The 27617-nt window shown below is 37.8% G+C and overlaps 2 protein-coding genes across 4 annotated transcripts; both read right to left on the bottom strand.

Moving 5' to 3' along the window:
- Nucleotides 1-285: 285 nt before the first annotated feature.
- Nucleotides 286-10982, bottom strand: LOC128458200 (nuclear GTPase SLIP-GC). 3 transcript variants are annotated; one of them, XM_053442934.1, is made up of 20 exons: nucleotides 10829-10982; nucleotides 10104-10185; nucleotides 9554-9666; nucleotides 9102-9135; nucleotides 8897-8980; nucleotides 7201-7294; nucleotides 4981-5197; nucleotides 4668-4859; nucleotides 4030-4227; nucleotides 3723-3898; nucleotides 3303-3390; nucleotides 3135-3213; nucleotides 2932-3053; nucleotides 2488-2661; nucleotides 2240-2397; nucleotides 2043-2160; nucleotides 1679-1787; nucleotides 1441-1574; nucleotides 1156-1237; nucleotides 286-1066 (listed from the first exon to the last, which is right to left on the bottom strand). In XM_053442934.1, the coding sequence occupies exons 2-20, from the start codon at nucleotides 10168-10170 to the stop codon at nucleotides 936-938; spliced, it is 2370 nt and encodes a 789-aa protein (XP_053298909.1). In that variant the 5' UTR covers nucleotides 10171-10185; nucleotides 10829-10982; the 3' UTR covers nucleotides 286-935. The 3 variants fall into 3 exon arrangements, with proteins under 3 accessions (XP_053298909.1, XP_053298910.1, XP_053298911.1); XM_053442935.1 differs by lacking the exon at nucleotides 9554-9666 and having other exon boundaries at nucleotides 10829-10896; XM_053442936.1 differs by lacking the exons at nucleotides 7201-7294; nucleotides 9102-9135; nucleotides 9554-9666; nucleotides 10104-10185; nucleotides 10829-10982.
- A 420-nt stretch (nucleotides 10983-11402) lies between these two features.
- Nucleotides 11403-21985, bottom strand: LOC128458202 (nuclear GTPase SLIP-GC). Its single transcript, XM_053442940.1, has 20 exons — nucleotides 21661-21985; nucleotides 20995-21076; nucleotides 20443-20555; nucleotides 20026-20059; nucleotides 19820-19903; nucleotides 18367-18460; nucleotides 16223-16439; nucleotides 15911-16102; nucleotides 15250-15447; nucleotides 14949-15115; nucleotides 14626-14722; nucleotides 14461-14539; nucleotides 14266-14387; nucleotides 13825-13998; nucleotides 13576-13730; nucleotides 13366-13483; nucleotides 13004-13112; nucleotides 12767-12900; nucleotides 12476-12557; nucleotides 11403-12383 (listed from the first exon to the last, which is right to left on the bottom strand). Exons 2-20 carry the CDS (start codon nucleotides 21059-21061, stop codon nucleotides 12313-12315), a joined length of 2307 nt encoding a protein of 768 aa, XP_053298915.1. The 5' UTR covers nucleotides 21062-21076; nucleotides 21661-21985; the 3' UTR covers nucleotides 11403-12312.
- Nucleotides 21986-27617: the final 5632 nt, after the last annotated feature.

Genomic DNA, 27617 nt, shown 5'->3' with positions numbered 1-27617 from the left:
GAAGGTGCACTAGTGAGCACCCAGTCATCCCAGTCACGTCAGACAGGATGGCAGCATCTCCCAGCTCCTCTATCAGATAAGCTGGTTTTTCTTCTCTTTGTCGGAGCTGAGAGGTGATATTCAAAGGACTAAGATACCAGGGCCTTGGGTTTACAGCTAATTCGGCAAAACACAAATATAGTTAACCTTTGTTAATGAGACACTACAGGTGAATAGAGTCAAATTTGTATCTAATAATATCACAATCACTACCTTGATATGCAAATTAGGCAATGCAAAAATGAATATATATCAACATTTTACTTTATTACATTACTCACTAAAATCCTGCTAAAACACTAAAATCTTCATAACAAATCTGTTAACTATAAAAGCCAGCATAACAAACAAGAGAACGTGAGATGAGAGAACACATAGGCAGTCTAACCAAAGGAGGGCCCAGGTGTGTCAACAGTTACTCACCTCAGGTGTGTCTCAGCAACAATGATACAACACTGAGATCATATCATATAGTTTATGTCTAATCCAGCCTATAATTAAAACTGGTATTCAAGATCTAAGATTCATGTTAAACATCCTTAATATCAGGAGCACTCATGAGCCAGTCAAGCAATACACAAGAAACTGAATAAAATAATTGACAGAAAAACATGAAAACGTTTATCATTGAAAAGACAAAGCCATTCGGGCCCAGTGACAAAGATTTGTAGCATTTTCACCACAATGTTCCTGGTTTGAACGAGACTGTGGACCTCTGCATGTCAGCCACATTCCTTTGGACTATGATCAGTTCATGATGAAAACGCCCGATGCCAAAACAAACATTAAAATAGCTGCATGTAAGATAAACAAAGTCAAAGTACACTCAAAGAGAACCAGGATAATATCTTGATGACAATGTGTATTATAGTTGTATAATGTGTATTTTTGTTGTGTTATTCTTGTAATATGTTGTCATTGTTTGTCATTGACAGTGAGGAAAATCTGTTTGAAAGCTCAGTTTGGATTTGGTTGGCTTCCAGTTGACTGTAGAATGTCTCCACCATGTCAAGCTCTACTGAAACATCTAAAAAGCAAACAAACAAAAGCTTATTGGTTAAAATATGCGAACTATCAATTACGCTACAATGAATAATTCTATCATATGTTTTCTACCTGGGAATGAGAAGTCATGCGTCCAGAGTGACAGCTGGATTGATTCCTTCAGAGTTCTCTCCAGCTTTTTCAAGATTTTCCCCTAAATCAAAAACCATTGGTTACTTTTCACTCACACAGCCAAATTATGTGTTCAAGATTTGATGAATCATACATGCATTAACTGTTTAGATGTGTTTTTAGATTCAGGCAGTGACTGGAGCAAAGGCATCTTACAGAATGTTACACACACCACTTGAATATTATTACCTTGAATTGTAGATAAAGATATGAAATATGACATACCCTCAACTTCTTTAGTTGCTTCAGCATGTTGTCTTTTGCCATCTGAAACATGGTGTCCTTTTTATCATGTACATGTTTCTTGATTGTGCACCTCATGTTTTCCATGGAGCCGAGTCCTGTAATCTTAGCAGCGTCTACAATAGAACACTGTTATTAAAGCCCATGTTTCTGTACAATCATGATGCAAATGTGCATTATTGTAACTGCAGGTTGTACATGCTATGATCTTCTTTATCACCTGTGTAGCATTTCTGCATGTTTTCCTCAATTGTCTCCGTCAGACTGCTGTAGATTGTTTTCTTATCCTCCCGGATGATTTTTTTGAGTTTTGTCTTGAGTTTGTCCTCCTGAGAGAGAGAGTGAGAGAGAGAGAGAGAGAATTTTCAATGTGTTATTGTAAACATCAAAAAAGGTATTTAAAATGAGAAGAGCTCAATACAATAAAAAAAGAAATATGTATACTTTCAAAAAGGAAAAACCAACACAAGTGTCACATTAAGGTGTTCAGCCGCCGGGTGATGCCAGATCAGCTTTGTATCCCCATGTTCACACACACACACACACACACACACACACACACACACACACACACACACACACACCTCTGTCTTGAGAAAACTCAGTTGCAGACGAACATCTTTGTAGTTGTTAATCATCCCCTCTGTGTCCAGTGAAAACGAATCAATGGCGCCCTTGAATGGTCCACTTTTATCTTCATTTCTGAAAAAGTTGAAATGCTAAAATTATATAATACATCCTTTAGACAATTAACAAATGTCGTTATTAAGTAATTTCTCACGGGAAGGTCATCCTGAATTCCTCATCAATGCTGCCAGTCAGTTTTGAACTTAAAGTCATGTTGATGTTCTTTTTCTTTCCTTTCTTTGCTTTGAAGACGCCATTGTTCATAACAGCAAACTTCAAGCTCTTGTGGAAGAAACTGCCATTTTCTCCTCGCTGGGAGGAGAAACAATATTTTATCATAAATATTACTCAAATAGATATGAAGTGTAAAATAAGAAGTTAAATTAAAGTATAAATACATACAGGATGTAACATTGAGAACATCTGTCTTTCGCATGAATCTTGTGATTTTTCAACCCCCTCAGTGAGGCATCGTTCAAAAGTCCTGTAAATCTCATCGATGGCTTTTTGGAGGACTTCGAGTTCATGCTGCATCTTTTCTTGAAGGTCTCTGCAAGCCCTAATTTTACTGTCAGCCTAAAATAAAACCCAAATTCATTAGAATTTATGAAATTTATACTGGTCTTGATTTTGACCATGCTTGAAGAAAACAACAACCAGGTGGGGTAGGAAAGACTTGTAGACTCTTTCAATATTGATTTGGCATTAAACAAAGTTATTTCACTTCTCAATGTTTAAACTGAATTTTTGCAAATAGCTTTTTGATACTAATGTTATTTTCTGGGAATGTAAATGTCAATAAAGAGGATTTAACACAATGACAGAGGTTTCATTACTCGATCTTACCACGCCCCCGCATCTCGTCCCTTGAATCAGAGAGAGAATCCCATGAGCTCCAGACACATAGTTTAATGCCTCTGAGTGACTGTTATTTAGACTTTGCAGAACATCCCGAAGTTTGGGAATTTCTATGAACAAAAATCATAGTTTTGGATCATAATTTAAACTTGACATACACTTGTCATGACATGAAGAAAGACTTTACCCACCGGTGTCATCTGGCTGTAGATGTACGCTATTATGAAACTCCTTGCAGCTCACAGTGAACACTTCGAATGAGAATTGTTCCTGAAAGGAATAAGGGTTTGATGATGATGAGGCTTGAATTCATGACAATCTGTGTTGATCAGATTTTCTGTTGATCTGCAGAAACTCACGCTGGATTGTGGGTATTCTTTTTGGAATTCTGCGTTCACTTTGCGCTTGGCTACTTCGTTTCTTTTGAGCACAAGATCACGAACTGACCTACAAGAAAAGCTTCAGTAAATTTAACAGTCTTTGGAATTGGGGAACTTCTGTTAAGAGCTTTGTGAACATTTAGATATAAACTCTGGATTTTATCTGCAAGCAGTGGCGGTTTTAGGCACGGGCGAACCTGGCAGGGGAGGGGGGGCGCTCGGAGGGGGGTCTCGCCCGGGGCGCAATTCCATGTAGAATCGCCACTGTCTGCAAGGTAGATTCTGAACTACTCTATTGCCTTATGGTTTACAGTTATTCTCAATGCTGACACCAGGGTCTGCTCAACAGCAGCACAAAGTCAACAGAAACTCATACTTTTAGAATCTTAAATGACTTACTGATCATCGGAATCATCAACATTATCAGACTTGGTGCAGATGAAGTGAATGCGCTGACACTCGCCACCATTTCCCATCAGGCTATTGGCAGTTTGCAAGATCTCCCAAGCTTCTTTCTCTGCTGCTGCTCGATTCATCTCAGCCACAATCCACACAGTAGAACAACTTCCAACCATCTGACGAGGCATAATATCAAGTTAATTATGAACAGCTAACTATCAGTGCTTCGTAATAAATTTCACAGTTTCCAGATAAAACATACATACAATATTAAATACAATAACAGTAATAAATGTGAATAAGTGACCTTTTTCCACATGTTGTCTCTGCTCTTGTTACGGTCTCCATTTCCTGGAAGGTCCACAAGTGTGACATGCTGGAGAAGTTCTTTGTTAGGCAACCTGACAGTCACGCATTCCACTAAGGGCCAGTACTGTCTCACTCCATCTCCTTCCTCGTTTGAGGCACTTATGTATTTGACAATTTTTTCACGTAGCTCTTTAGCCTGAAAAAAAGAGAAATGAATTGAGTCAAACAATGCAAATAATTATATTTATACACATTTTCAAAGTATGAAGAAAACTGAAACACTATCACCGAAAGTAATTAAGATAAAGTGTTCAAACTTGATAATTAAACCTGAAGACGAAACAAAAGTAACATTTATTGGTATTTTATTATTTATATATATATATTTAAACTTTCAAAAACCTTTCACGGGTGAACGAGTGTAGAGAAATGAATTAGGTGCTGCTTTAATGGTTTGAGTTGCATACATGCTTTTGACTAGAAATAAGAATACACTTTGCATTAGTTAAAAAGTAATGACCTGACTAGATACAACTGTTAAAAGACCAGCCACAAAATCTTAACAGCTGACGCACTGTGTAAAATATAAATAAAATACATAGAAATCAATATAAAGACTTTTTTTATCTTACTTACCGATTCACATTTCAACTTTTTCTTGTCCGAACTAAGGAATTCAGGAATTTCTTTGAAATACTTCTTGTCCATGAGTTCTACAACAGATTTTGATTTGCAATCTTCTCTGTACAGTGCTGTCATCTTTTCACGAGCATCATCATCATCATCATCTTGAAGATTCTTGTAAAACCACAACTCCTCTTCCCAGTCCTAAAACAGACATTAAATATCAGGTTAGTTGAATTAAATGTTATATAATGTCTGGCAACTGGATATTTGCAGCTGCACTGTAAATTTTCAACTTGTAAAAAGTAAAGATCAACATGCTTACCTCTTTTTTAATGAACTCAATTTCTGCCTCATACTTTTTGCTGTCGTTGTTTGCCTCCACTTTGAACATGACTGAGGTGCATGCACAGACGCTTCCAGAGGGCAGAAGATTCTTCTCTCCAACGATGGCATTTATCAAAGAACTCTTTCCAGCCCCAGTTCTTCCAAAGACACCGACCAGCATCCTTTTTCTGGTCTCCAAATCAGAGATTTTATTCCTGTTTTAATTATGGATTCATTGGCTTTATTAGAGACGACTTTGACCTTATTCAAATGGCACTTGAAACACAACATTATTGATCCAAAGTGCTTTACAAATCAAAAACAACAGTGAAATTAAAAACAAGAACAAAAATATTGTCAAAATAATAATGACTGCCTATACCAATAACAACAATAATAATGCACAACCATTCAGGCACATTTAAAGGCTAATGATTAAAAACGTGTTTTCAGATTACTATTACAAGTTCCAGGGGAGGATCGGATGATGGAAAGGGAGAGAGTTCCAGAGGGAATCCAGTTGTACTCCCATCACAACAATTATTGCAGCACCAAGCATATAATTAAAAAAAGTAGTACTTAGTACTCAGTGTCTGAATTAATCATGGACGTGTTTTGTGTGGAACATCAACCGGTCAGACTACCATCTCACATTCCTTTAAAAGGCCTCATGCACTTGTACCTTGGTGGATGGCCATCATGTATTTGTCATAGCAAACATGACTCAGTACTCATTAGTTTTACTGAGGTCCAAATGAAAATGACAGATAATATTATTACTGCTTTACATATAATGGGTTACTGTACTGGACTATAGTTTCAGAACATAGGACAGGATTGTGAGTATCCCTTGTATGTTTGAAGGTCTTCTGCACAAGTAAAGATACCAACTGCCAGAAGTTTTTAGCAGATGTAACTGACCACCAACAGTTGTCAGGGATAGATCGTAGTGTACCTAGCATCAACAGTTGTTTTGGCGTTAAAATCACAAGAATCCTTCTTCTAAGGCAGCCCACCACAGGTTGACCAGACCTGGGTGTATGTTCCTAACATCTTGGGGCCCAGTTAAGATCGTTCCTACTGGTCCAGAGACATTGGCTGCAGCGTTTTGCTGTTTCTTTTATGGTCTGGTGCAGGGCTTGGATTCCCAGATCTTTAATCAAACGTGATGGTGGATGTTGCATTACGACCCCTGAAGCCAATCTCCACAGGGCGAACTATTGCTTTCCAGCCTGGTTGCTCTGCCATAGATGCCATTTCTGCAGACAGCAGCCTTTTCCTCTCATTCGCTTTGTCAACAGCCTCCTCCCAGGGTACTGTCAATTCTATTAAGTAGACAACACGGGTGGTATTTGACCAGAGTACCAAGTCTGGTCTTTGGGTGGTGGTGACAATGTGTGATGGGACTTTTAGCTGCTGGTCTAAATCCACCAGCATTTCACAGGCATTTGAGTACTTGGTTGTGTCTCCACGTATACCTACCTTGTGAGAGACTTACTCTACAACATGTGAGGATGTGTTTGAGGGTAGCTCTGGTTGATTATAGTGAGCAGGTTTTGGAACGAAAGCAGGAAGCTTCTACCTGTTTCCATTTCCTACTGCCCCTGTTTTTCCTGAGTGACAGCCTGAGCACATCTTGTTGGTACCTAGTTCCAAAAGCCCTTCTCTGGCCTCGGCCTAAACCGCCCCTTCCTTGTTGAACATGGCCCACGACGTCAGCATTCTGGAGTGCTGCATCTGCCTGTTGAGTTGCTACTTTTGGTGTACTCTCTTTCCCTCCCCTATCAGTTCTTCTCCCGCAGGTCGTGTGTGTGGCACGGGGGTGTGGCTGGCTTCCCCGCTGCAGCTGACATAGCACACCTGCTCTCATTCATCTAATCACCTCTCAATAATAAAGCCTGGTCTTCACTCCACTACGCTGCCAGATAATTCCGTCTCGTTCGGTAGAGCACGCTCACATGATTCTCTCTGCCCTCGTGTTCTTTGCTTTGAGAATTACTAATCTGTGTATTTTTCCTCCATGTACCCAGACTTCCCGTGTGCCTTGCCGCTCGTCATCATCTTCGTTTTCCCGTGGACATCCGAACCAGCCAGCACCCTGCGGCCACAGCCTGCCTCCTTTTGTTCAGACCTGACAATTGGTGTCTGCTTTGGGGTCCAATATAACAACAATCCTTAACACATTTTAGTCCTGTTGTCAGAGATAGAAATTACTTACTTCAGGAAATCATTGAGCTCTGACTTCTCTTCATTTTGAATTTTAGTCTTGACCTCTTTCATTATGTCGTTCACTTCCCACATTATGGATTCCTCTGCCAAATACAAAGTCAAAACATATTAAGCAGGACCCATGAACTATTGTTTCCAAAATTTGGACAATCAGAAAACAAAGTGCCTGATCAGACTTTGACATGTGCCGTACTGCAAAAAAAGGAATTTCAAAGAAGAACAGTAATCTTGTTTAGCATGTTTGGCTTTAGAAAAGTAATCTTATTTAATGAATGATAACTTTGATTAAAAAAAGATTACCAGCGAATATTGAGCAACTTTTAACTACAAACTCTGTCTTATTTGAAGACTTATTAGGCAGATTATTAATCGTAATCGGTTATATTTTTTTAATTCTGCTCCTTCAGGAAAATATATTCTTATCAATGACTTAAATTAGGCCTACTTGTCGTCCCTAAAGTCTCTAAAAGTAGAGTAGGAGCCAGAGCTTTTAGCCATCAAGCTCCTCTGCTGTGGAATAAACTACCACTTTCAGTTCGGGAGGCAGACACCATCTGTTCGTTTAAGAGTAGGCTCAAAACCTTCCTTTTTGATAAAGCTTATAGTTAGAGCTAATTAGAGCGGCAGAACGTTACTTGTTCTATTTTATGACACATGACACACGGAGCTTCTTTTTCCAGCTTCTCCTTCCTCTTCTCCATCCCTGTCCCCCTTCCCCAGAATCCCTTTGCTTTATCACCCGCAGATCCACGGCCTCTGTGGCCGCACCATGGATTGCGGTTTGTTGATCGCGCACCGGGGGTCGTGGTGGTGGATCCAGTGTGGCAGATTCTGTGTCGTGTGGGCTGATCGTGGTGGTGGTGGCGGACCCTGTGTCGCGTTGGACCAGGACTGCGGCGGCGGCTCGTGGTGGGTGGCGGTGGACGGTGACTGAGGACTGGAGTGGCGTTCTGGTCTGGATGGTGGATCGTGGTCCTGCTGGTTGCTGACCATGGACTGTGATTGCAGCGGTACTGCTTGGCATGTCATGTTGGGGTTGTCCTTTGGGACGTTTACCCTGGGTAATATTGTTTCTTAGGGTGCCCACTAGATCATCTGGTATTTTTTCCCCAGTCTTGATTTAACCTTACTTTACTTAAATTTGATAGAATTCATGAATAATATTATTAAATTAAAAGACGACAGTTTTGATTCAATGAGGAGGAAAAAAGATAATATTTGAGAATTAAATTAAAAAAAAGTCATAACTTTTTGACAGTAGAGAAAAAAATGTTTTTAGGTATTAAGCAGCAAGAAGTCAGCTGGAGATCCACTCATTTAGGATCCAAAATCTTGAACCAATATAATTGTTTATTTAGAAACTCAGAAACGCCTTTTAATAACAATAGATGTAAGTGATGACACCTTACAGTCAACAACCATCAAATATTTCCACCTCTACAAAAGAGGCAACTTCCTTCAAGTCTGAGAGGATCTTTCCTCTTTTATTTGTTGGCTTGATACAGGATAATTGGATTAAGTGTAACAATATTTGATATATTTCCAACAGGGCTCTTTTTGTACTGCAGACAATTACAAAGACTTAAAACAGGTACACTTTCATATCAAAGATATTAAATATTATATTATAAAAAAATTATTTTGCATATTGAAGGTTGCTATTGTTGAGGATATAACATAAATACCTGCTGCCGAGCTGGGCCGTTTACATTGAACACTTGGTGACTGGCATTGGCTGGACTCCTCTCTAGGATCCATATCCATGTTTCCTTGTTTTTTATATACATATATAAAAAAGGAAGCAAGAAAAAGGTTGTTAGAAGTTCTTCTCAAAATATTGAAATGTGGTCTCTGTCTAATAATAATACGTTAAGATTTAAGATAGCTCACTTGTATCATTTGCCTCACTGGTGGATGGCAACACCTGAGAATGAACACGTATATTGTACTCTTAAAACATTCGTCGAGAAACATCACTCAAGAAACATCCAACAAACAGAAGACATTTTTTTACTTGAAATCTAGTGGGGCAATTTATTTATCCAAAAATTATTCAGCAAACACAAAAATATAATCTGTATGACTGCAATAAACGGTTCAGATTACACTTAACTGTGCAAAACTGTGTGTAATTTACTTGAGAAGCTGATAGGAAATAGGAAATAGGACAATAGGAAATATACGCTAATCGGTAACAGCAGCGACATTTATATGAAACTCTTTGTGTCCATCTAGTGGCATCAGCATTATCATAACCTTTAACACAAGTTCATTCTCCTTTTCCTGTCATATCCACTGGTATTTGCATATGTTTAAATCGTCTTTACAGTGCAGAATATTACCTTTAGCAACTTAAATTGTTGCATGAATGTTTTCCTTGGTCCAATTTTTGGGATCAATTCTTTGATCTCTTCATCGTCAAGTTTGTAAAATTGGTCCTTATTGATCTCATGATCTGTACAAATATTCAGGTGAAACAAATAGTTATTGAATCATTTGGAGCAAAATGGGTGTTGGCAGATTTGTTGGTTTAATCTTAAAGTATATGTCAGTCCCACAGAGTTAACATGGCTGGATTAGATCATTGGATATTTGATTTCAGGTTAGACTTGATTTAATAGCTTATTGTACTTAGACAATTATTTAAATTACACACACACCTACACAAAAATCATTCCTATCAAGTGAATGATTGTGTCCTTAAGTGTGTGAAAATTAAAAGGGTTTTTATTGCTGGTGCTTCTCATACGTTTTGAACACAGACTATGTGTGCACTGAGACTAATATGTCAGTATTAAACTCCTCAACAAAGGTGCAGCATCTTTATGTCTCTGTTAGGCGGTGATTCATTAATATATCTGTGCCCCCCAAAGATACATGGTTATACTTTACCTTTAAAAGTCTGTATCAACTTGCTGAGACCCCACTCACTTAGTTTGTTACAAACAAAATTATCCATGTCCAAGAAAAGATACTGAAAGGGAAAACAAATAGTGAATCGGCCATTGTTGCTTTGACATTACTGAAACGTATCCGATTGATTATTGATGAGTAAAAACAAAATCCATTGGAAAGTACATTAACCCAAATAACCAACTGTTTAAACTGCACCTGTGTGTGATATTGTCTGTGAGTTTTCAACATATTTTAAATCATTCTCACAACTAGACCATCGCCAGAAAGGTTGGACATAACTTGGAGGATTTAGGATGCAAACAAAACAGAACCGAAACACCTTGAAAACAGATACACTCAGTTCATTTGAGCAGCCCCTACTGGCCATCCATCAACATCGCATGATACTTAAGTTTCGTTTACAGTCAAGAGCTGCATCACGGTGATCCGTTAAATCAGATACCATATACGTGTGCGTAAGAGGGGAAATAATTATATTAATGAAGAATGTTAAACTATACGGGTTATACAGGAGGAGAATGATCTTCTGTTACTCCTCTTCTAAAACAGAACTTAGTTTTATGTTTCATTAGTTATTGAATCGTTTGTCAAAGCAAAGCAGAGACAAAAGACTGCAGTGCGTTTCTACACACACTATTTGATGTAATATCTTCATAATACATTTACTGGTGAATATAATGCAATCAAGTTGTCGTACTTACGTGTTCCCAGATCCTCTTCAATGCACATATATGACTCCAGTTGAGCAACTCTTCAAGTTCAGTCCCCGCCCTTCCGCCCACAAAGCAGATTCAGCCAGCTTAAAGGAAGAGCTCCCTGAAAAATGAAAATTCACTCATTATCTATTTATTTTTCAGGATGTTTAAATGCAGCCTCATGAACTCTGTAGCGAATCAAACACTAAATTAACTTCATGTACTGATCGAAAATTTGACTTTGACGATAAGTTATTAGGACACGTACAGGACTGACGTTTATTTTGTACGTGGTACATGTAAGTGAGTATAGCAGTGTGTGTGAGAGTACGATGGTACATGTAAGAGAGTATAGTGGTGTGTGTGAGAGAGTGTGATGGTCTGTGTGAGCCCAAGTATTAATTATCTCTCAAAGGGTTTCTCATAGTTTGTCAGCACAATTAACTCATTAGATACCACTTATGTTATTGTGCTTTCTGCATGAATCAAAATGTTCTCGTTTGTTTTGAACCCACATTGCACACTGGAGTAGCAGCAACGCAAAAACCTTTAGTGTCATGCTTCATGAATCACAGAGAAATCAGTTTGATCTGTTTATTTTAGTAATAAAAACATTTTTATCCCCATTGATAGACCATCCATGTGTCTGCATGTTCTGTTTTCTTGCATGAATCATTCCTGCCTTTGATAACCTGCACAACCTCTATGCTTCCAACTTTCCTACACTGAGATTGTTTGGCCTGAAAACAGTAAATAACTTTTGCATTGATTTGGTATGACAATGTTTATGTCGCATTAGCAAACAGATTTTTGGTGTCCAACCAGTAACACAAGAACAAAGCTTGAGCTGAAATAAGTGAAGTCTCGCTCAATGCAGGAGACATTGTTCACATTTCCTTTTCTGCTTTCCAGAAGACAGCAATAATCATTGATCCAATATATTTAGTAAAATCTAAAAAAGATAAAAAGGAAGAATAAAACAAAGTCATCTGAGATCATTACTCGAAAAGCTAAGAGTTTATGTCTAATCCAGCCTATAATTAAAACTGGTATTCAAGATCTAAGATTCATGTTAAACATCCTTAAAATCAGGAGCACTCATGAGCCAATCAAGCAATACACAAGAAACTAAATAAAATCATTGAGAGAAAAACATGAAAAGGTATGTTATCATTGAAAAGACAAATCCATTCGGGCCCAGTGACAAAGATCTGTAGCATTTTCACCACAATGTTCTTGGTTTGAACGAGACTGTGGACCTCTGCATGTCAGCCACCTTCCTTTGGACTATGATCAGTCCATGATGAAAAGCCCGATGCCAAAACAAACAATAAAATCGCTGAATGTAAGATACAAACAACAAAGTCAAAGTACACTCAAAGAGAACAAGGATAATATCTTGATGAAAATGTGTAATATAGTTGTGTAATGTGTATTTTGTTGGGTTCTTCTTGTAATGTGCTGACAGTAAGGAACATCTGTTTGAAAGCTCAGTTTGGATTTGGGTTGGCTTCCAGTTGACTGTAGAATGTCTCCACCCTGGCAAGCTCTAATGAAACATCTAAAAAGCAAACAAACAAAAGCTTATTGTGTAAAATATGCACACTATCAATTACGCTACAATCAATAATTCCACCTTGATATGTTTTCTACCTGGGAAAGAGCAGTCATCTGTCCAGAGTGACCGCTCGATTGATTCCATCAGGGTTTCCTCCAGCGTTTCCAAGATTTTCCCCTAAATCAAAACCATCTCTATTACTTTTCACTCACACAGACAAATTACTGTATGTGTTCAAGATTTGCTGAATCATACATGCATTAACTGTTTAGATGTGTATTTAGATTCAGACAGGTTTTGGAGAACAATCTTCTTTCAGAGTGTTACACACACCACTTGAATATTATTACCTTGAATTGTAGATAAAGATATGAAATATGACATACCCTCAACTTCTTTAGTTGCTTCAGCATGTTGTCTTTTGCCATCTGAAACATGGTGTCCTTTTTATCATGTACATGTTTCTTGATTGTGCACCTCATGTTTTCCAGGGAGCCGTTTCCTGTAAACTTAGCAGCGTCTACAATAGAACACTGTTGTCAAACCCATGTTTCTGTACAATCATGATGCAAATGTGAGTTATTGTAACTGCAGGTTGTACATGCTATGATTTTCTTTATCACCTGTGTAGCATTTCTGCATGTTTTCCTCAATTGTCTCCGTCAGACTGCTGTAGATTGTTTTCTTATCCTCCCGGATGATTTTCTTGAGTTTTGTCTTGAGTTTGTCCTCCTGAGAGAGAGAGAGAGAGAGAGAGAGAGAGAGAGAGAGAGAGACAAAGTGACAGAGTGACAGAGTGAGAGAGAGAGTGTTATTGTAAACCTCAAAAAATATATAAATATTTAAAGTAGAGCTCAACAAAATATCAAAAAAATAATATTTAAGGGAAAAACCAAGTGTCTCAGTCAGGTATTTGGCCAACTAGTGATGCCAGAGCAGCTTTGAATCCCCATGTTCACACACACACACACACACACACACACACCTCTGTCTTTAGAAAACGCAGTTGCAGATCAACATCTTTGTAGCTGTTAATCATCCCCTCTGTGTCCAGTGAAAATGAATCAATGGCGCCCTTGAATGGTCCACTTTTATCTTCATTTCTGAAAAAGTTGAAATGCTTCAATTATATAATACACCCTTTAGACAATTAAACTTTGAAAATAATGAATGTCGTTATTAAGTAATTTCTCACGGGAAGGTCATCCTGAATTCCTCATCAATGCAGCCAATCAGTTTTGAACTTAAAGTCATGTTGATGTTCTTTTTCCTTCTATTCTTTGCTTTGAAGACGCCATTGTTCATTACAGCAAACTTCAATGTCTTGTGGAAACCTCCACTCTTTTTTCCCTGGGAGGAGACATATTTTTTTTAAACATTAATATATTATTCAAATAGATATGAAGTGCAAAATAAGTAGTTAAATATAAGTATAAATACATACAGGATGTAACATGGAGTGCATCTGTCTTTCGCATGAATCTTGTGATTCTTTAACCCCCTCAGTGAGGCATCGTTCGAAAGTCCTGTAAATCTCGTCGATTGCTTTTTGGAATACTTCGAGTTGATGCTGCATCTTTTCTTCAAGGTCACTGCAAGCCTTCATTTTACTGTCATCCTTAAATAAAACACAAATTCACTTTGTGTTTTATTTACAGAAGTCATAATTTTGAACATGGTTGGAGAAAACAACAACGAGGTGGGGTAGGAAGGACCTGTTGACTCTTTCAATATTAATTTGCCATTAAACAAAGTTATTTCGCGTCTCCATGTTTAAACTGCATTTGAGCATATACCTATTCGATGTTAATGTTATTTTTTGGGAACATAAATGCCAATAAGGAGGATTTAACACAAAGACAGAGGTTTCAATACTCGATCTTACCACTTCCCTGCTTCTTGTCCCTTGAATCAGAGAGAGAATCCCACGAGCTCCGGACACATAGTTTAATGCCTCTGAGTGATTGTTATTCAGACTTTGCAGAACATCCTGAAGTTTGGGAATTTCTATAAAAAAAACTTTGGGTCATACTTAAACTTGACATACACTTGTCATGACATGAAGAAACACTTTACCCACCGGTGTCATCTGGCTGTAGATGTACGCTATTATGAAACTCCTTGCAGCTCACAGTGAACACTTCAAATGAGAATTGTTCCTGAAAGGAATAAGGGTTTGATGATGAGGCTTGAATTCAGGACAATCTTTGTGGATCAGATTTTCTGATGATCTGCAGAAACTCACACTGCATTGTTTGTATTCTTTTTTGAATTCTTTGTTCACTTGGCGCTTGGCTTGTTGGTTTCTTTTGAGCACGCAAACACGAACATTAGCTTCTGACCTTCAAGAAAAAAATTGGAAATTAAACAGTCTTTGGAATTGGGGAACTTCTGTTAAGAGCTTTGTGACCATCTGGATATAAACTCTGGATTTTATCTGCAAGGTAGATTCTGAACTACTCTATTGCCTTATCGTTTACAGTTATTCTCAATGCTGACACCAGGGTCTGCTCAACAGCAGCACAAGGTCAACAGTAACTCATTCTTTTGGAATCTTAAATGACTTACTGCACACCAACATCATCAGACTTGGTGCAGATGAAGTGAATGCGCTGACACTCGCCACCATTTCCCATCAGGCTATTGGCATTTTGCAGGATCTCCCAAGCGTCTTTCTCTGCTACTGCTCGATTAATGTCAGCCACAATCCACACAGTAGAACAACTTCCAACCATCTGACATGAGGCATAATATCAAGTTAATTATGAACAATTAACTATCAGTGCTTTGTAATGAATTTGACAGTTTCCAGATAATACATACATACAACATTAAATACAATAAACAGTGGTTAATGTGAATAAGTGACCTTTTTCCACATGTTGTTTCTGGTCTTGTTACGGTCTCCATTTCCTGGAAGGTCCACAAGTGTGACATGCTGGAGAAGTTCCTTGTTAGGCAACCTGACAGTCACGCATTCCACTAAGGGCCAGTACTGTCTCACTCCATCGTCTTCCTCATATGAGGCACTTATGTATTTGACAATTTTGTCACGTAGCTCTTCAGCCTGAAATAAAATAAAATTAATTGAGTAAAACAATGCAAATAATTATATTTATACACAATTCAAAGTATGAAGAACACTGAAACACTATCATTGAAATAAATAATGACAAAGGGTTAAAATTAGATTATTAAACCTGCAGACGGGACAAAATTAAAATTTTAAGTGACAATGAACACTTAGGTATTTCATTATTCATATATGTAAATCAATGTTTTAAACATAAACAACCTTACACGGGTGAATGAGTGTAGAGAAATGAATTAGGTCCTGTTTTAATGGTTTGAGTTGCATACATGCTTATGAGTAGAACTAAGAATACACTTTGCATTAGTTAAAATGTAATGACCTGACTTAATATAACTGTTAAAAGACCAACACAAAATCCAAACTTCTGAAAAAGTGTGCGCAATCTATATAAAATCCATATAAATCAATATAAATAATTTTTTTTCATGTTACTTACAGAATCACATTTCAACTTTTTCTTGTCCGAACTGAGGAATTCAGGAATTTCTTTGAAATATTTCTTGTCCATGAGTTCCTCAACAGATTTTGATTCCCAATCTGTTCTGTACAGTGCTGTCATCTTTTCACGAGCATCATCATCATCATCCTCCAGGAGATTCTTGTAAAACCACAACTCCTCTTTCCATTCCTAATAAAAAAATAATCATCAGGTTAGTGGAATTAAATGGCATATAATGTCTGGCAAATTAATATTTGGAGCTACACTGTAAATTTTCAACTTGTAAAAAGTAAAGATCAACATGCTCACCTCTTTTTTAATGAACTCAATTTCTGCCTCATACTTTTTGCTGTCGTTGTTTGCCTCCACTTTGAACATGACTGAGGTGCATGCACAGACGCTTCCAGAGGGCAGAAGATTCTTCTCTCCAACGATGGCATTTATCAAAGAACTCTTTCCAGCCCCAGTTCTTCCAAAGACACCGACCAGCATCCTTTTTCTGGTCTCCAAATCAGAGATTTTATTCCTGTTGTACATAAGTTTAATTATGGGTTATTGGCTTTATTAGAAATAACTTAAACTTCCTTTCAAATGGTACTTGAAACACAACATTATTGATCCTAAGTGCTTTACAACACAAAAACAACAGTGAAATTAAGAACGATAACAAAAATACTGTCAATATAATAATCACTACCTATACCAATAACAACAATAATGATGCACAACCATTCAGGCACATTGAAAGGCTAATGAATAAAAACGTGTTTTTCAGTTTACTATTAGAGGTTTCAGGGGAGGATCGGATGATGGAAAGGGAGAGAGTTCCAGAGGGAATCCAGTTTTACTCCCATTACAAAAATAATTGCAGCACCAAGCATATGATTAAAAAAAGTAGTACTTAGTACTCAGTGTCTTAATTAATCATGGACGTGTTTTGGGTGAAACATCAACCGGTCAGACTACCATCTCACATTCCTTTAAAAGGCCTCATGCACTTGTACCTTGGTGGATGGCCATCATGTATTTGTCATAACAAACATGATTCAGTACTCTTTAGTTTTACTGAGGTCCAAATGAACATAAGAAAGGATTGAGAGTATCCCTTGTATGTTTGAAGGTCTTCTTCACAAGTTAAGATACCTACTGCCAGAAGTTGTGGTCTGGTGCAGGGCTTGTTCGTGGATTCCCAGATCTTCGAGCAACGTGATGTTGGATGTTGCATTACGACCCCTACCACCAACCTCCACAGGGCGAACTATTGCTTTCCAGCCTCATTGCTCTGCCATAGATGCCATTTCTGCATACCGAAGCCTTTTTCTCACATTTGCTTTGTCAACAACCTCCTCCCAGGTTACTGGTAAGGTGTGATGGGACTTTTAGCTGCTGGTCTAAATCCACCAGCATTTCCCAGTCTAGTCATTGGAGGAGGTCCTCGCTGTCCCTGTTCCCCTTCTCGGACTAAAGGTGTCTTTGGAACTGCGCTCTGTGTTTTGGATGGCAAGGCATTGTTGGCAGTTCTCTTTGTTTCAATAGTTGCTGCCATATGAGTACTTGGTTGTGTCTCCATGTATACCTACCTTGTGTGAGACTTACTCTACAACATGTGAGGATGTGTTTGAGGGAAGTTCTGGTTGAGCATAGTGAGTAGGATGGATCTTCATTCAGCCAATGCTGGAGGTTTGGGAATGAAAGCAGGAAGCTTCTGCCTGTTTCCATTTCCCACTGCTCCTGTTTTGCCTGAGAGACAACCTTAGCACATCTTGTTGCCTCCTACTGCCGGAATTCCAGGCCTACCAACTATCGGATTTCTGATGGTGGTACCTTGTTCCCAAAAGGCCTACTCTGGCCTAGGCCTAAACCGCCCCTTCCTTGTTGAACATGGCCCACAACGTCAGCATTCTGGAGTGCTGCCTTTGCCTGTTGAGTTGCTACTTTTGGTGTCCATTTTTGTGACGATTCTGTTTGTTGTTTTGTTGTTCTCTCTCTTCCCCTTTCTTTTCTTCCCATGAAGGTCGTGTGTGTGGCACGGGGGTGTGGCTGGCTTCCCCGCTGCAGCTGACAAGGCACACCTGCTCTCATTCATCTAATCACCTCTCAATAAAAGCCTGGTCTTCACTCCACTACGCTGCCAGATAATTCCGTCTTGTTCGGTAGAGCACGCTCACATGATTCTCTCTGCCCTTGTGTTCTTTGCTTTGAGAATTACTAATCCGTGTATTTTCTTCCATGTACCTAGACTTCCCGTGTGCCTTGCCGCCCGTCATCATCTTTGTTTTCCTGTGGACATCCTAACCAGCCAGTACCCTGCGGCCACAGCCTGCCTTTGTTTATTTGTTCAAATAAAACTCTCCTTTTGTTCAGATCTGACAATTGGTGTCTGCTTTGGGGTCCAACATAACAACAATCCTTAACACATTTTAGTCCTGTTGTCAGAGATAGAAATGACTTACTTCAGGAAATCATTGAGCTCTGACTCCTCTTCATTTGGAATTTTAGTCTTGACCTCTTTCATTATGCCATGCACTTCCCACATTATGGATTCCTCTGCCAAATACAAAGTCAAAACATATTAAGCAGGACCCATGAACTATTGTTTCCTAAATTTGGACAATGAGAAAACAAAGTGCCTCATCACACTTTGACACTAGAAAAAAAGGACTTTCAAAGAAGAACAATAATCTTGTTTAGCATGTTTTGCTTTAGAAAAGTAATCTTATTTCATGAATGATATCTTTAACTTAAAAAGATATCCAGCTAATATTGAGCAAATTTAAACCACAAACTCCTTTGTTTCCTTTATTTTAGGGGTAAGGCCATTTGAACAAATATATAAATTCAAAATTACATCTATTTCTATTTATTGAAAAAGAGTTCTGCCAGACTGCCACATTTCAAACAGGAGGGCGAGGTCAGGTCAACATAATACATGCAGAGCAAAATATAAATAATTATTGTTATGTTATATGGTTAGAATAACTGGAGTATTTATTATTTGACTGTTTTAAAAAAAGCCCTAGCTCTGTCGAAAATTGCTTCTTATTCTGTCAATGATTCACAATGTAGAAAGTGTTTTTTTCCTGATTGAGAGTTGATAAATGGTTCTGACTTTTCAAAGAAGCTGAAATTTTGTAATGTTTTATTTAAAATAAAAAACCTAAAGTCTCGGGTCTTAATTTAAAACAAAGTTGTTGTTTTTGAAGAAATTGTGTCTCATTTTAAGACTTATTAGGCTGATTAATTAATGAATTAATCATAATCAGTTATATTTTTTTTATTCTGCTCCTTCAGCAAAAGATATTCTTATCAATGCCTTAAAATAAATTGAAAAATGTGTAATATTGTTTCTTGGGGTGCCAAGTCTTGATTTAACCTTACTTTACTTAAATTTGACAGATTTCATGAATAATATTATAATATTACAAGACGACAGTTTTGATTCAATGAGGAAAAAGAAAAGATAATATTAGAGCATTAAATAAAAAAAAGTCATAACTTTTTGACAGTGTTTTTAAGCAGCAAGACGTTCGCTGGAGATTCAATCATTTATGATCTAAAATCTTGAACCAATATAATTGTTTCTTGAGAAACTCCGAAACGCCTTTTAATAACAATAGATGTAAGTGATAATACCTTCCAGTCAACAACCATCAAACATTTCCACAACTACAAAAGAGGCAACTTCCTTCAAGTCTGAGAGGATCTTTCCTCTTTTATTTGTTGGCTTGATACAGAATAATTCAATTAAATGTAACAATATTTGATATATTTCCAACAGGGCTCATTTTGTAGTGCAGCCAATTACAAAGACTTAAAAACAGGTACACTTTCATATCAAGATATATTTGCATATTGTTTTATTTTGCATATTGAAAGTTGCTATTGTTGATGATCGAACATAAATACCTGCTGCAGAGTTGGGCCGTTTACGTTTAACACTTGGTGACTGGCATTGGCTGGACTCCTCTCTAGGATCCATATCCATGTTTCCTTGTTTTTTATATACGTATATAAAAAAGGAAGCAAGAAAAAGGTTGTTACAAGTTCTTCTCAAAATATTGAAATGTTGTCTCTGTCTCAATAATAATACGATAAGATTTAAGATAGCTCACTTGTATCATTTGCATCACTGGTGGACGGCAAAACCTGAGAATGAACATATATACTTGACTCTTAAAACATTTAATCAAGAAACATCCAGCAGAACAAAATGATTCAGCAAACACGATAAATATAATCTGTATGACTGCAATAAAAGGTTCAGATTTCACTTACATGTGCAAAACTGTGTGTAACTTACTTGAGTAGCTGAATTCAAGGTTTCCTGTTTAGTTGCAGATGTATTATATTTTTTTAAGTAATAATAGGAAACATTCGCTAATCGATAACAGCATCGAGATTTTTATAAAACTCTTTGTGTCCATCTAGTGGCATCAGCATTATCAGAAAATTTAACACAAGTTCATTCTCCTTTTCATGTCATATCCACAAGTATTAGTTTATATCGTCTTTACAGTGTGGAATATTACCTTTAACAACTTGAAATGTCGCTTGAATGTTTTCCTTGGTCCAACTTTTGGGATCAATTCTTTGATCTCTTCATCCTCAAGATTGTAAAAGTGGTCCTCATCGATTTCTTCATCTGTACAAATATTCAGGTGAAACAAATTGTTATTGTATCATTTGGAGCAAAATGGGTGTTGGCAGATTTGTTGGTTTAATCTTAAAGTATATGTCAGTCCCACAGAGTTAACATGGCTGGATTAGATCATTGCATATTTGATTTCAAGTTAGACTTGATTTAATAGCTTATTGTACTTAGACAATTATTTAAATTACACACACACCTACACAACAATCATTCCTATCAAGTGAATGATTGTGTCCTTAAGTGTGTGAAAATTAAAAGGGTTTTTCTTGCTGGTGCTTCTCATACGTTGTGAACACAAACTATGTGTGCACTGAGACTAATATGTCAGTATTAAACTCCTCAACAACAATACAGTGTCTTTATGTGTCTGTTTTAGTCTGTGATTCATTAATATATCTGTGTCCCCCAAAGTTACAAAGTTATACTTTACCTTTAAAAGTCTGTATCAACTTGCTGAGACCCCACTCACTTAGTTTGTTAAAAACAAAATCATCCATGTCCAAGAAAAGATACTGAAAGGGAAAACAAATAGTGAATCGGTCATTGTTGCTTTGACATTACTGAAACGTATCCGATTGATTATTGATGAGTGAAAATAAAATCCATGGGAAAGTACACTAACCCAAATAACCAACTGTTTAAACTTTAAACATATTTTAAATCATACTCACAACTTGAAGGATTTAGCACGCAAACAAAACAGAACCGAAACACCTTGAAAACAGCTACACTCAGTTCATTTGAGCAGCCCCTACTGGCCATCCATCAACATCACATGATACTTAAGTTTCGTTTACAGTCAAGAGCTGCAACACAGTGATCAGTTAAATCAGATACCATATACGTGTGCGTAAGAGGGGAAATAATTATATTAATTAATAATGTTAAACTATGCAGGCTATCCAGGAGGAGACTGATCTTCTGCTACTCCCCTTCTTTAACAGAACTTAGTTTTATGTTTCATTAGTTATTGAATCGTTTGTCAAAGCAAAGCAGAGACAAAAGACTGCAGTGCGTTTCTACACACACTGTTTGATATATTATCTTCATAATACCTTTACTGGTGAATATAATGCAATCAAGTTGTCGTTCTTACATGTTCCCAGATCCTCTTCAAAGCACAAATATGACTCAAGTTGAGCAACTCTTCAAGTTCAGTCACCGCCCTTCCGCCCACAAAGCAGATTCAGCCAGTTTTAAGGAAGAGCTCACTGATAAATTAAAATTAACTCATTATCTATCTATTTTCCAGGATGTTTAAATGGAGCCTCATAAACTCTGGAGCGAATCAAACACTAAATAAACGTCATGTGCTGATCAGGTCCTGAGAACTTGTGAAAAGTGTTCATTGGTTAACGTGAGAGCAGGTCAGCAGGTGAGAGGAGGAGGAAACAGGAAGAGAGATGGTTATTGAATCGGGACACTATCGGGCTCTATTGTCAGAACCCTCTTCCGTTAGAATTCCTTTCAAAACAAGAGTCTCAACTAACACCCTGCTTATCACAGGACTACACATTAATCTTCCATAATAAAGCAACTTAATAAAAAAGCGTACACAAACAAACGAAATATTTGAATTATAGACAAATCTATCTGTCTGTAGCATATTCCCCCTAAAGATGGTCGAGACTTTCAACTGATGTTTCCAGGTTTATTTGAAACTGTCCTAAACAACAGCGTAAGAGCTTGTGCTTCGTCGGAGGGGCGCTAAAACATAAAACGTTTCCTTAGTGAAGTTACAGATTCAAAAAACTCAGTCCGCGTCTATACAGGAACTTCACTTTCAAAATAGAAGCATTTAAAAAAAAAATCAGTTTTTCTTATATATTTATTTTTGATACAGTAAAAGCAAAATCACAGTTTTTCCTTAAAGCTTTAGGTGCAGCACACAAGTCTAAACTATATTAATGTCAAATCATTGTGAAGAGCACTGACAAAGGCATAGACTTACTATTATAGTCAGACTTTTTAATTCAAAGCCTTACTTTGTAAATTTCGATTTTATTAACTGATGAAAAAGCAACCATGTGCAATCAGTAATCGAGGAAATTGTGGCTGTGATACATCGAGATGCATCGTTGGGTATTCAAATCATTGACTTCTGAATCGCAATGGAATCATGAGGCTAGTGCAGGTGCACTAGTGAGCACCCAGTCATCCCAGTCACGCCAGACAGGATGGCAGCATCTCCCAGCTCCTCTATCAGTTATGCAGGTACTAGTTATGCTGGTTTTTCTTTTCTTGGGTGGAGCTGAGTGGTGATTTTCAAAGGACTAAGGTACCAGGGTCTCGAGTTTACAGCTAATTCGGCAAAACACAAACACAAATATAGTTAACTTTTGTTAATGTACACACATGAGTGACTAACTTTTTGTGCTTAATGTAGAGACACTACAGGTGAATACAGTCATATTTGTATCTATCAATCACCACCTTGAAAAGCAAATTAGGCAATGCAAAAATGAATATATATTAACATTTTACTTTATTTCATTACTCACTAAAATCCTGCTAAAACACTAAAATCTTCATAACAAATCGTTTAACTATAAAGCCAGCATAACAAACAACAGAATGTGAGATGAGACCACATAGGCAGTCTAACCAAAGGAGGGCCCAGGGGTGCCAACAGTTACTCACCTCAGGTGTGTCACAGCAACAATGATACAACATTCTAGTCCCAGTGCTCTCACTCACATGCATTACGTGGTGACCTCACCCGGAGTGCCACGCCTCACAACAGTGTGGCACTAAGCTGCACTCAAACAAATTATATGGAAATTAAGAATATAACCATAAATATATCTGTAAACAATATAACCAATAATGGTGTAACCCAGTTGGTCTAACAAAGAAAACTCAAACAAACAGTAAATGCTTTAATAAAGGAATAAAACCAATTGTTGCAGTTGATGCCACTGCGGCTTCCCCACAGCAACCAGAGATGAACCACTCGCTTTTCAGCATCTTTGTTTCTTTGTCACAGACACAAACATACATTTAAAACAACTTAACTTAAAGTGACAGTAATGATTGGGTTCAGAAAAAAATGTCATATCTATTTTTAGACCATCCATGTGTCTGCATGCTCTGTTTTCTTGCATGAATTATTTTTGCGTCTGTTAATGTCGCATAAGGAAACAGATTTTTGGTGTCCAAGCAGTGAGACAGAACAAAGCTTGAGCTGAAATAAGTGAAGCTCTCGCTGACTGCAGGAGGAATTTTTCACACCTCCTTTTCTGCTTTCCAGAAGACACCAATAATCATTAATTCAATTTATTTAGTAAGATCAAAAAAAGATAAAAAGTAAAATAAAATGAAGTCATCTGAGATCATTACTAGAAAAGCTAGGAGTTTATGTCTAATCCAGCCTATAATTAAAACTGGTATTCAAGATCTAAGATTCATGTACAACATCCTCAAAATCAGGAGCACTCATGAGCCAATCAAGCAATACACAAGAAACTGATAAAATCATTGACAGAAAAACATGAAAATGTTTTATCATTGAAAAGACAAAGCCTTTCGGGCTCAGTGGCAAAGAGCTGTAGCATTTTCACCACAATGTTCTTGGTTTGAACGAGACTGTGGACCTCTGCATGTCAGCCACATTCCTTTGGACTATGATCAGTCCATGATGAAAACGCCCAATGCCAAAACAAACATTAAAATAGCTGCATGTAAGATACAAACAACAAAGTCAAAGTACACTCAAAGAGAACAAGGATAATATCTTGATGAAAATGTGTGTTATAGTTGTGTAATGTGTATTTTTGTTGTGTTATTCTTGTAATATGTTGTCATTGTTTGTCATTGACAGTAAGGAACATCTGTTTGAAAGCTCAGTTTGGATTTGGGTTGGATTCCAGTTGACTGTAAAATTTCTCCACCACGTCAAGCTCTACTGAAACATCTAAAAAGCAAACAAATAAAAGCTTATTGTTTAAAATATGCACACTATCAATTACGCTACAATGAATAATTCTATCTTGATATGTTTTCTACCTGGGAAAGAGAAGTCATCTGTCCAGAGTGACCGCTCGATTGATTCCATCAGCGTTTCCTCCAGCGTTTTCAAGATTTTCCCTAAATCAAAACCATCACTATTACTTTTCACTCACACAGACAAGTTATATGTTCCAGATTAGCTGAATTCTATGAGCATTAACTTTTCAGATGTGTATTTAGATTCAGATAGTGACTGGAGCAAAAGTATCTTTCAGAATGATATACACATCACTTGAATATTATTACCTTGAATTGTAGATAAAGATATGAAATCTGACATACCCTCAACTTCTTTAGTAGCTTCAGCATGTTGTCTTTCGCCATCTTGAACATGGTGTCCTTTTTATCATGTACATGCTCGTTAATAGTGCTCCTCATGTTTTCCAGGGAGCCGTCTCCTGTAAACTTAGCTGCATCTACAATAAAACACTGTTGTCAAACCCATGTTTCTGTACAATCATGATGCAAATGTGCATTATTGTAACTGCAGGTTGTACATGTTATCATCTTCTTTATCACCTGTGTAGCATTTCTGCATGTTTTCCTCAATTGTCTCCGTCAGACTGCTGTAGATTGTTTTCTTATCCTCCCGGATGATTTTTTTGAGTTTTGTCTTGAGTTTGTCCTCCTGAGAGAGAGAGAGAGAGAGAGAGAGAGAGAGAGAGAGAGAGAGAGAGAGAGAGAGAGAGAGAGAGAGAGAGAGAGAGAGAGAGAGAGAGAGAGAGAGAAATAAAAAATAAAAAGTGGAGCACAACACAATAAAATGACAAGTTTCTCAGGTAAATTGAAGTATAAATACATACAGGATGTAACGTGGACTTCATCTGTCCTTCGCATGAATCTTGTGATTCTTTAACCCCCTCAGTGAGGCATCGTTCGAAAGTCCTGTAAATCTCGTCGATTGCTTTTTGGAATACTTCGAGTTCATGCTGCATCTTTTCTTCAAGGTCGCTGCAAGTCTGCATTTTACTGTCATCCTTAAATAAAACAGAAATTCACTTTGTGTTTTATTTACAGAAGTCTTGATTTGGAACATGGTTGGAGAAAACAACAACCAGGTGGGGTAGGAAGGACTCTTCAATATTGATTTGGCATTAAACAAAGTTATTTAATTTCTCCATGTTTAAACTGCATTCGAGCATTTACCTATTTGATGTTAATGTTATTTTCTGGGAACATAAATGCCAATGAGGAGGATTTAACACAATGACAGAGGTTTCATTACTCGATCTTACCACTTCCCTGCATCTTGTCCCTCGAATCAGAGAGAGAATCCCACGAGCTCCGGACACATAGTTTAATGCCTCTGAGTGATTGTTATTCAGACTTTGCAGAACATCCTGAAGTTTGGGAATTTCTATAAAAAAAAAAAACGTTTTCATTTTAAATGTTTATATTTCAAACTTTGGGTCTTACTTTAAACTTGACATACACTTGTATGTTTCTGACATTAAGAAACACATTATCCACCTGTGTCATCTGGCTGTAGATGTACGCTATTATGAAACACCTTGTCGCTCACAGTGAACCATTTGAATGAGAATTGTTCAGATGAAGTGAATGCGATGAGAATCGCCACCATTTCCCATCAGGCTACTGGCATTTTGCAGGATCTCCCAAGCTTCTTTCTCTTCTACTGGTCTATTAATGGCAGACACAATCTACAGAGTAGAACAACTTCCAACCATCTGATGAGGCATAATATCTAATTAATTCTGAACAATTAATTATCAATGCTTTTTAATAAATTTCACAGTTTCCAGATAATACATACAAACAATATTAAAAATACAACAAACAGTGGTAAATGTGATTAAGTGACCTTTTTCCACATGTTGTCTCTGCTCTTGTTATGGTCTCCATTTCCTGGAAGGTTCACAAGTGTGACATGCTGGAAAAGGCCAACATATATGTGAGGATGCTGTTCGTGGACTACAGCTCCACGTTCAACACAATTGTGCCTGCCAAACTTGTCCCCAAGCTCAGGAGCCTGGGTCTTAAAACCCCCCTGTGTAACTGGATCTTGGACTTCCTCACCCCAGGTGGTGAGAATGGGCAACCACACCTCCTCCTCACTGACTCTGAGTATCGGGGCCCCCCAGGGCTGCGTACTCAGCCCCCTCCTGTACTCTCTGTACAAGCAGGACTGTGTAGCAACACACAGTTCCAACATCATACTCAAATTTGCAGATGACACCACCAACCTGGGTCTCATCTCCAACAACGACGAGACCGCCTATAGAGATGAGGTCAGAGGCTTGGATACATGGTGCCAGAGAAAAACCTGTCTCTCAACGTCTGCAAGACCAAGGAGATGATCGCGGACTTCAGGAAGCTGCAGAGGGGGAGGTCACGGTCCGTTACACATCGATGGAGCTGTAGTGGAGAGAGTCTCCGAGTTCAAGTTTCTCGGTGTGTTCTTCACAGATGACCTTACCTGGTCCAAACAAGCGGACTCTGTGGTCAAAACTGCACAAAAGCGCTTATACTTCCTGAGGAGACTCAAGAAGTTTGGAATGGCTGCAAAAACTTTAACAAACTTTTACAGGTGCACCATTGAGAGCATCTGAACAATCAACACTGACCCTCTGAACAGTCACCATGTACATTCTGCTCCCCCACTCATACAAATACACTTACCTCACATATATTCATTTATTTAATATTCCCCACTTCTTCACCCTGTAAACTGTTGCTTCTTTTGTACTAGATGTTGCCTGCCTTGTCACAGGAATTTCACTGCTCCGATGACGCTGTCATTGGTGCATGTGACAACAAACTTTGATTTGATTTGATTTGATTTGGAGAAGATCCTTGTTAGGCAACCTGACAGTCACGCATTCCACCAAGGGCCAGTACTGTCTCACTCCATCTCCTTCCTCATTTGAGGCAATTACATATTTGACAATTTTTTCACTTAACTTTTTAGCCTGAAATAATAAAATAATAGAGTAAATCAATGCAAATAATTCTATTTATACACACATTCAAAGTATGAAGAACAGTGAAACACTATCATTGAAAGAAATGAAGACAAAGGGTTAC

Source organism: Pleuronectes platessa, chromosome 16, assembly GCF_947347685.1.
Source record: "Pleuronectes platessa chromosome 16, fPlePla1.1, whole genome shotgun sequence".
NCBI classification, from domain to species: domain Eukaryota; kingdom Metazoa; phylum Chordata; class Actinopteri; order Pleuronectiformes; family Pleuronectidae; genus Pleuronectes; species Pleuronectes platessa.
Note: the sequence above shows the minus strand (reverse complement) of the source record. Positions and strands in the feature narration are given on the sequence as shown.